The sequence below is a fragment of the Gouania willdenowi genome, chromosome 21, assembly GCF_900634775.1.
Source record: "Gouania willdenowi chromosome 21, fGouWil2.1, whole genome shotgun sequence".
Classification (NCBI taxonomy): Eukaryota; Metazoa; Chordata; class Actinopteri; order Blenniiformes; family Gobiesocidae; genus Gouania; species Gouania willdenowi.
Window position 1 is genome coordinate 28,748,131 of NC_041064.1, and position 9,684 is coordinate 28,757,814.

Consider the following 9,684-nt stretch of genomic DNA (forward strand, 5'->3'; position numbering starts at 1 on the left):
AGCTTTGCACCACAATAATGGTAGTGGGAAACAGTGGCTCTACTGCTTTGTTTCAAATATGTAACACTCCAATTACTAAGTTAGACATTTCTATTATTGTGTTAAATTCCTTAAAGCTTGAAGGCCCCGTTTTCTTGGAAAAATAACCTGCCTGAGAAAAGGTGGATTATTCTGTGGACACGTCGCTGAGTGAATCTGATCTGACAGCAGAGTGATGTAATCCTCTCATTTACCCAATGACATCCTATAAGAAACATAGACCGTACATTTCTATCTAATGGATTGACCTACATTAGTTAGCTGGTAAAGCCTGTGTGCGTCAGGCTCTTTGAGACCCATAAATTTATTAATTCATGTATAATACAGGCTGTATAAAATACAAATATTGTCCACCTTTTATGCTGTAGGCTGAGTTGTGAACGCAGCATCGGAGCCACATACAATGTCTGTGCCTTAGTAAAGTGAAAATGATCAGTGTCGGTTTATTCTCCCATGAAAATTGTATTATTTCACTAATTTAAGCATTAACAGTCATCAGTTCTCTGAATTCCTTCTTTCCTGCTTTATCAGCAGCAACAGTTTTGTTTTTTGGTCTCAATTATTGATTTTAATTCTTCATATTTTTTAAGAATTATCCCTCATTTGCGACGCGTCTGCCCGGTGACTTTGTGTTTGTGATTGGTCTGACGCTGCAATCTCCACCCTGTCACATGCACGTACACTTCACCAGGCTGACATCGGGATTTACAGGTGATTTCTAATGTGGAATGTTTGGTTAGGTGAAGCCCACTAATGGAGAGATATCGTAGATATACTTATGCAGCTTCGTAGTACAGGCCCTTTGTGTTTTTAAACAGTATGTGTATTTAAACGTGATATTTTACACACAGATTGTTACCATGATTACAAGATGCATCGAAAATGGAAGCAATTCATGCACATTTATATGTTGCATCAAACAATGCTTATTGCAGCTGTTCTGCAACTTCAGCAGGCTGAAGCATTTGTTACACCACATCCCAAAATGCAGTTGAACATGATTGTACTGCTTTTATTCCTTTTTTTATTACACTGAACCATTTATATTCAAGATACCAATTTGAGATGGTGTCATTAAAGTTTGGATGTGCAGGTTTTATGTGTTAACCTTAACAGAAGGTACCTGAGTGTACAATGATGAATGCCTAATCCTGGGAACTCATTAAAGGCATTGATGTTTGATCTGTATAATTGGAAAAAATATATAAATTGGTCACATTTCAGGACTGTTGTGAGGACAAGGCTGTGTTGCAGTGCTTTTTAGCTACAACACACATTTAAATTTGTCCAGCTGTCTTTCTTTGACAGGCAAACATGGCATTTGTTGCTTTTTGTGGCTACATAACTAATTTAATCTTCACACTTTGGTTGACTGCAGAAGAATGTGTCAGAACGTGATTATTACGAGCGGACAGCTGGCTGTTTTCAATGTGTGTATTATGTGCTGAGTCATCAGTGACTGGTTCCAGTAAGTAATGACCCTATGAGATGAGTCATCAGTAAGATGAGTGTAGTGACCATCGTGAATCTTTTTTGTAAGTGGATTGTCACAAAAAGGAGTTATGGAAGGGTATTTATTCTTAAATTATTTATTATTTTTAGTGTGCATTCTTAGTCAAATCCCCCTTTATGTAGGACAGTGTCATGAGAATGAAACGGGGACTGTCGTTTGCTTTCATTACTGAAAAAAATATTCAGTTAGACTCAAAATTCCAAGACAAACAAACATCCTTTTCTTTTTCTGAGTTCAAATAAGAGACCTACAGCCCATATTGCATTCAACTGGTTCAAAAAGAAAGTGACCTGTCAGCCATGGACAAAGACCCCCATCCATCCAGACTCCAAGGCCACCAATCAGAGAAATTCAATTCAACTTCATTCATATAGTGAAAACTAGAACAATAGACATCTCGAAGTCCTATCAAAATATTAAAATCCACAGTACAATCAAAAGATTGTGGAGCGAGAAGAAGGAAAAAGATGGAACTCAAAATTAGATAACGATGAAAAGAAATGATGCAGTTCATGTGTTTATAATGATGTAATAATGTTCACGGCTATATGCCCCATAAATTCTATATTAGAGTTCTCCTGACCTTTTAACACTAACAGGCTTTTAATTAAAAACCAAATAAAAACCTCCACACTGATTTGACATTATCAGCTACGTTTTTATCTCTGTCTCCATGTAGTGTCCACTCTACTGCTCAATTGATTCTTGTTCAGAGCTGTAACAGACATAATATAGGATTGTTTTCCTATGACATTATACAGGTTTTTAATGCTGGCTGTTCCAAATAGCATCGCTCTCAGGCTCAGCCCAGGTAGTTCCATGGTAAATCCTAAATCAGAAACGGGTCTCCATCAAGGATCTAACCTGCTGAGGATGTTTTCCACCAAACGAACAGACTGGTCACCCAGAGCTAAGGTAAATGCTCTGATAAAAAGCAGGCATGTTAAAAGTCAGTGGATAATCCAGTCCAAGTCCATTCACTTTCTTTAAAATACTGCATGTTATGAGTCTCTAGACCACCTCAGTTGGACCAGTAAGGAACTTTTGTATGAACTGTCTAAAGGCAGCCCCTCTGTGAGAGAGGTGGGCCAGTCCCTTCCCTCCATCCGTTCAAATCTCACCTGGGTCATCACTGTGAGATGCTGAGCAAGTCCCTTAACTCATAACTGCTCCCCAGGCACCGCAATATGGCTGCGCACTGCTTCTCAGGGATGGGTTAATTGCAGAGGACATGTTTCATATATGTAATAAAATATGACGAATAAAGCCCAGATTAATTTGTGATTACAGCCACCTCCACTTCTCCAGCCTCCCCTTCACTTTCTCCATCATCCCTTCCCACTTTTTCTGTTCAGTTAGTTCATCACAAACTCACTTTTATCCCTCACAATAAAAATATAACTATATACTGTATATATAATCATTTTTATCACTTAAAGAACATGGCCAGGGTCAAGTCACCCCATTTGCTCTCTTGCCAACAAAGAGACGCAAATCCATTCTTTTTTCAACAGTCGAATTGACTATTGTAATGCAGTGCAATTTAATGTAATTCTGTTTTAATCTGTATTTTTTAAATATTTCTGAATGAAATCATTTGTCTTTCCCAGTGTTTCCTCAGATGAAGCCCTCTGCACTGGGGGATGTGATGGGCCGTGGCTGCAGTGGTGCTTTGGTCTTCATTGGTGGTGAATGGCTTCTGCATTTTTGCTGCACTGAGGGCTCTTTCTGGGCATCTTGTGCCCACGGCCTGTGACGTGTTCCTGGTGCAGACGGCACCTTGTGATGGTGTCTTCTTACCAAGATCCTCTGTAACCAGCCATGTGTCATTGATTTTATTTTAGCCTGAGTGTGTGTGTGGTGGACAGGGTTTGTAAAGGATAGGCATTTTAAACCACGCTTTTATGAATAATTATTGATTGATAAAATAATGACAAAGATTTCTGGCAGAGTTTGTGGGCACAAGTAGATTGGGTTCAAGCCAAGCACTGAGCTGTGGTTGAACTGAGGGACAAGTTGAGAAGACAATGAGCTCAGTCTTGTACATATTTGGTTGAAGGTAGCGTTCCTTCATCCATGTGGATATATCAGCCAGACACGCTGAGACCATGTGTCAATGGGTGGAAACGTTGAATGGCAAAAGCATTGCAGTGGTAGGAGAAGCTTTAGGAGTGGATCACTACACCAAGTTAGGTGCTGTAAAAGGCAAAAGGTAAGGAACCTATCACTGACCCCTGAGGTACCTCTGTCGATAAGCCATGTGATGCAGACACTTCTCCTTGCTATGACACTCTGAAGAATCTACCTGTGTGCATAGGTCACTTGGTACCAGTGACAACTGCTGGTTTCTAGTATTGTAGGAGTTGCATCTTTAAAAGTTACAGATTGCATTCGCCAAATGTGTTCCAAAAGTTCCGTCCACAGAGACGACCAATAAAGTGTCCCGGTTTAATGACACGCGTATACGGATATCAATACAGACACATATCAACTTTGTTTACAAAACCTAATTAAACACACACACACACACAAATAGTTTGTTACAATAATGGTCCCATAGTATGTTCGCTAATATGGAGTGAGTTAACCTATATACGCAGAAGGTTAACACAATGAGCACTGCTGCACAACCCACCTCTGTAGTTTATTGTCTATCACTGGGTTAACTATAAACTTAGCGGGTGTTCTAATAAAGTGTAGGGGACACATATATCATATGAAATTAGAAAACCTAAATATTAAACACACTAACTTATTAACAAGGGGATGAAGTTACGCTCCAAAGTTGGGCTTAATTACTGTGTCTTGCATTGTTGTTAGTGAAGATATTTCAGAACAAGTGTGTTCAAGCACACAGGTTGTGAAGGTTCAGGTATTAGAATATATTTATATACACACCAGGGTTTTTCAACCTTGGGGTCGTGACCCAATGTGGGGTCGCCTATAGCATTTAGTAATAATAATTATTGTTTTTATTTATCGAGTTCGCACAATTTAAAAAAACAAAACATAATATCAGAGAAATAGACATGCAGTGTAAGAAGAAGCAGAAAGAGCTTAAAAATGTATTATTCTTTTTCAAATTGAAACACCACACACAATATCAAACAACTGTATTCTATTTCACACTCTATTATAAATACAGTTCAAATAAAATGCAGTATAAAAAAAATAACTGAGCTGACTTATATTATCACTTTGTACACTAATATTTACTATGTATTTGTAACAGAAAAACAAATTTGATCAAAAAGCTGGAGAAAAAGAAGTCTCTGGGGTCACGACCCAGAAAAGGTTGGGAACCACTGATATACACAATTTATGTTGATTCTGTTTTTAATCCAGGCTATGTTTTTTTTTTTAATAAATGTATTCAAGTATTTCATTCAGGTAGTAATGGTTTGTTTTGGAAGTAATAAATTTAATCTGAATTTACTAACTGCTTGAGAAGTTTTTTTATGAGGTACTTTTTTACTCTTACTCAAGTACAAGTACTTTTGAAAATAGTAAAATACCTTGATTTATAAAGTGCTTTTATGTCTACACTGAAGTCGTCCCAAAGCGCTTTACAATTTCAACTCATTCACCCACCAATGAGACTGAGCTGCCATGGGTCAACCACTGAGAACAACTTAGGGCTCAGTGTCTTGCCCAACACATAGACTGGGATCAAACCCCCAACCTCTTGATCAGAAGATGACTGATGAAGTAACAGTACTTTTACTGGAGTACCATTGTTGTTTCCTCTACCCACCACTGGTTATAAAGTATATTTAAAGAAGTGTAGAATACTTTGTAAGTATGCCAAGGTCAGCAGATCACAATGGTTAATAACTACATTTACACAAATACAACAGCAGCTGATATGATCTCCTAGTGCTGTCGCCCACTGCCATTTAAAGTGTCACACACTGTGGTTTGTGTTGGATGTAGTGTTATTAGGTTGAATTGATTACCTTAAAGAATGGTAGTTACAATTTTTTATTTCATATTTTATTCACAAAATGTACAATGTATAACATGACGGTGACAGAAGCTGTTGAATCATCAGCTTCCAAAAATGACTCCAAGAAGTTTAAGCAAGGGTGGATTTCAGAACGACTGCAGCATCCGGACGTATCTCTGGACTCAGACTTCAGCCATAGTTCCAGTGTCGTAGCAGGACAAACGTGTAACACGAGGACACGCCCACTCTCCGAATTAGTTTCCTTTTCTTTGCCTAAAACAAAACACATAAAACTTAACGTTAGCGGATGAAACAGCAATTTGCATTATCTGTGGATTTATATTACATGTGTGCCTCAAAATAATATTTGTGAAGTAGAGTGTGCATTTCAGAATTTATGTTACAAGTTTGAATGAAATATATATTTACAAAACAGATCATGTGCGTTTGTGAGTCTGAAATAAAACTGTGAAACCAAGCATGTGCATTTCTGAAAAACCCTGCGTGAGTTAATTCATTGTGATATTGTCCTGATTCCATAGATTTCAGCCGTAGTTCCAGTGACGTAGCAGGACCAACGTCTCTAACACGTGGACACGCCCACTCTCCGAATTAGTCTCCTTTTCTTTGCCTAAAACCAAACACATGAAACTTTAAGTTAACTCAAGAAACACTTTCACAGTCACTGTTCCATCACCTTTAAGGTTGCTGTGGCAACATGTCTGCAGGGTAGACTTACATAGTTCTTCTTGTTGGTCCAGCCGGGGTTCTGCTCGTGGTGGAGCAAAGCACAACGTTTGGCCTCAGTATTATACTGATCTTTGTCCTCCGCTGGCAATGACTTCCACTGTTGATGGAAAACAAGAAAAGTGTCACTAACACACACTGAAGACTAGAGTTTAAAGATCACAGATCATTCATGGAGGAAAAACAAACTCACCCGTTCACCGAGGAATTTGTTGACGACAGCGCTCGTCCTCACGCCCAGATCTTCCTCCGCAGACTTCCTGTGCTCTTTGAGAAACAGCATGAAGGCATTGGGGGGCTTTTTTATGTACAGCCCCTCTTCCACCTTCTCTGCCTTACGCTTGTTCACCTTTCTGAAGGAACAAAACACAAATACACAGTATAAGAGCACATGTTAACAGTGAGCAGAGCATGATCCAGAGTCAGTCACAAGAAAGACATGTACGATGAAAACAACTGCAGGAAACTCACTTTAAGACTGGGGCCTTCACTGGGGGGGCTGGGACTGCTGGGACTGCTGGGACTGCTGGGACTGCTGGGGGTTCTGGTTGCACGATTGAAACACAGTCATTCTCATTCCTACAAAGATTAAAACACAAACACACTGGATCAGAAATCATGTCACATGTGAAGTAACGTCTGCGTTTGAACAAGTCTGTTTGTTTGCTTTACTTACTGTCCTCCAAAAGTGGGAAGTGGATCCATCCCTGCAGTGAACACTGGAAGTCCATTATACTGGAGACACAAAAACATGTGAATATTAGAGTTCCCATCATAGTATCAATACAAAGATCTACAGAAATACATTAAGAACTGTGTTAAACAGAGATCTTACTGTCATAGCAGACACAGCCGATGGGATGAAGGTTTGGAGCTCAATATGTTGTTGGGCCTGCATGTGCACATCATTAGGAATGGGGTTGATGGTTGTAGGGCAAGGATTTTGTGGGTGGCAGTCCTCTGCAATAGACAAGACATCAATGGTTGTCAGGTCTGCATAGGTTGGAGCCCCGTCATGGTCGTCAGTGAACGTTGTTTGGTCCTGAAGCAGTTGGGCAATGTACTGGCCATTTATTTGTTGGGCCCCGTACCCGTCATCATAATCCTCAGGCCAGTAAAAAAAAGTCTGTTCCTGAAAAGCAGAATGACATCCATATTTAAAGAACCATCAATAACACATCAACATTATTAAGTAGAGAATTCTACAGAAGAACAGGAAGGGCGTGTCCAGGTTCTTACCGGCTGAACGTGCTGTTCTGAGGCCCACATCTTACTGATCAATAGGCCACAAAATATTCTCCAGACTCTGAGGGAGGAAAGAGGTTCAGTGAGTAGATCAGTGACATGTATTAGTAACAAAGGTTAAAGTAATGGAAGAATTGAGATCAGTGACATTTACAAGCACTTTACATGAGTCATGCAGAGCGCCACAACAATAATCTACAGAAGTATCCCATCAAGGATTAGAAGAAGGAGTAAGAGTTTATTTCTGTATTCAATGTCTTATATGAAAATGTTTTTGTATTTTCCTCCATTTTCATTATTTTGTTTGCATATTCAAAAATAAACAATCCAATTAAATTCCCCCCTTATAAAGTTTAGCTTACCCTTCCTTAGGGAGGGCTGGTGATGGTCACAATAAAGCAATATCATAAATGTATTTGTTTATACATTTTTTTTCAAGAATAAAACATGCATAAATGTTGCAAAAATATTGCACTACAAGAAATGTTAACCTTTTACAACATATACAGACAAAACATGAATAAATATTTAATTTGTGCAGTGATTACTGTATATCAGCACTGCTTTCTTTTAAGGAATTTATTTATTTATCAATTATCTACTCATTTTATTTTTTTGATATATCTATGGGCAGCGCAATGACATTGGACAAAGCAGATGGATTTTTTAAATATTATTTTAACATAATAAGTTGCTACACTTGTCCACAGGAGGCTTTTGAATAAGAATAATAATTATTGGATGTATTCTAGCCTACTGGTCTGGTTGTTTCCATTTATTAATTATGAAAGCATTATTAAACAGAGGGTTATGTGCAGTAATGTGTGATCCAATGCTAAGTTTTATTAAGTTTTTTAAACTTTGGACATGCATAATCTGTGAATAAAATCATAATGAAATACGATGGAGAAAAAATAGCCATTTAAACTTAAATAACGAAAAATTCATCTACACTAAGAAAACAATCACTGTAATAAATAAAGTATGTATCAATGTAAATAAATGAAGGTAATATTCAAACAATGCAAACAGCTTCCATGGTTGGTAACGACATTTCACTCAGTGACTGACTGAACGTCATTGGCTGTTAAAACGAACCAAAACAAAATCATATCAAGTTCTTCAGAATCTATTTTATCTCTTAAATAATAAGTAAAAATCGACTTATTTTAAGGTATGAACTAAAGTACAAATTTTCATTAAAGTCATTACAGGACTTAAGTATATCTACTGTTTTACTAAATAATTACATCTCTACTAAACAGTCTCAGCAGCACAAACGTTCACTACAAGTGTCACATCAGAGTCAAATTATCACAGAAGCAAAAGTAACACATGAAAAATCATCATTTATTGATTTTTGTTATGTTAAAAACGTTTTCTGTAGACCTATAATATAAAATCTAAACGTTTTAGGTCTCAAACCTGATTTAAACAGACTTAGAGAATATAATCGTAGCATATGTTTAACTTTTTAACGCTAAAATGATTAAAGTTGCCTTATCAGATGAGAATCATTCAAACAGCGCAGGGCCATGGTCTTACTTTTCTGGTCTCCTGTTTTAAAAAGTCTTTTTCTGGTAAACTTTTCGCTCCTTTCTCGGGTCAAAGATGCTCACAGCTCTGACAGCTCTGCTCTCACCGTCTGTCGCTGCTCACTAAGAACGTTGAAGGTCAGTAGGTGACTTTAACTGACGCATCCACCTCGTTTCTATGGCTACGCCACGTTACGTACACACTTAGAAAACTTTTCAAGATACACGCTCTATTTTTGTTTTTATTTGTGAGCATAAATAAGGACAATCTAGACGTTTTATATGACAAATAAAAATACAAATATTTACGTAGGCCAGTGTTTTTCTATGGAGGACCAGACCTGCCAACATTTTAAATAAATGAATAAAAGAATAAAAACAAAAACAAAACAAATTCAAAAATATTTGAGTTTGAATAAAATAAATTATTAAATGAATGAAATTTTAAAAATAAAAAATAAAAAATAATATTTGGATATTTTTTTCATTCCACTTTTATATATCAATCTATTATTCAACAATATTTTTATATTTTTGCATTTATTCAGTTATTTATTGATGTATTCATATTCGTATTTATATTTATATTTTAACTTTTGTATTTTTTGTCACTCATATTTATCAAATTTGTTTTTCTTTTAATTTTTTTTTCTTTTTTA

At 37.1% G+C, this 9,684-nt stretch overlaps 1 protein-coding gene across 1 annotated transcript; it reads right to left on the bottom strand.

The window, feature by feature from the left end:
- Nucleotides 1-5,626: 5,626 nt before the first annotated feature.
- Nucleotides 5,627-9,259, bottom strand: LOC114455537 (transcription factor 7-like). The gene is made up of 8 exons (XM_028436862.1): nt 9,036-9,259; nt 7,485-7,551; nt 7,081-7,377; nt 6,922-6,980; nt 6,717-6,824; nt 6,439-6,598; nt 6,238-6,345; nt 5,627-6,129 (listed from the first exon to the last, which is right to left on the bottom strand). The coding sequence occupies exons 2-8, from the start codon at nt 7,512-7,514 to the stop codon at nt 6,082-6,084; spliced, it is 810 nt and encodes a 269-aa protein (XP_028292663.1). The 5' UTR covers nt 7,515-7,551; nt 9,036-9,259; the 3' UTR covers nt 5,627-6,081.
- Nucleotides 9,260-9,684: the final 425 nt, after the last annotated feature.

What these genes read in the sequence shown, in the direction of transcription:
- LOC114455537 (XM_028436862.1), bottom strand. Translation starts at nt 7,514, where the DNA reads ATGTGGGCCTCAGAACAGCACGTTCAGCCG. An exon ending in CAGAACAGCACGTTCAGCCG is followed by an intron (nt 7,378 to 7,484) that starts GTAAGAACCTGG and finishes TCTGCTTTTCAG; the next exon opens with GAACAGACTTTTTTTTACTG. An exon ending in GTGAAGGCCCCAGTCTTAAA is followed by an intron (nt 6,599 to 6,716) that starts GTGAGTTTCCTG and finishes TTGTTCCTTCAG; the next exon opens with AAAGGTGAACAAGCGTAAGG.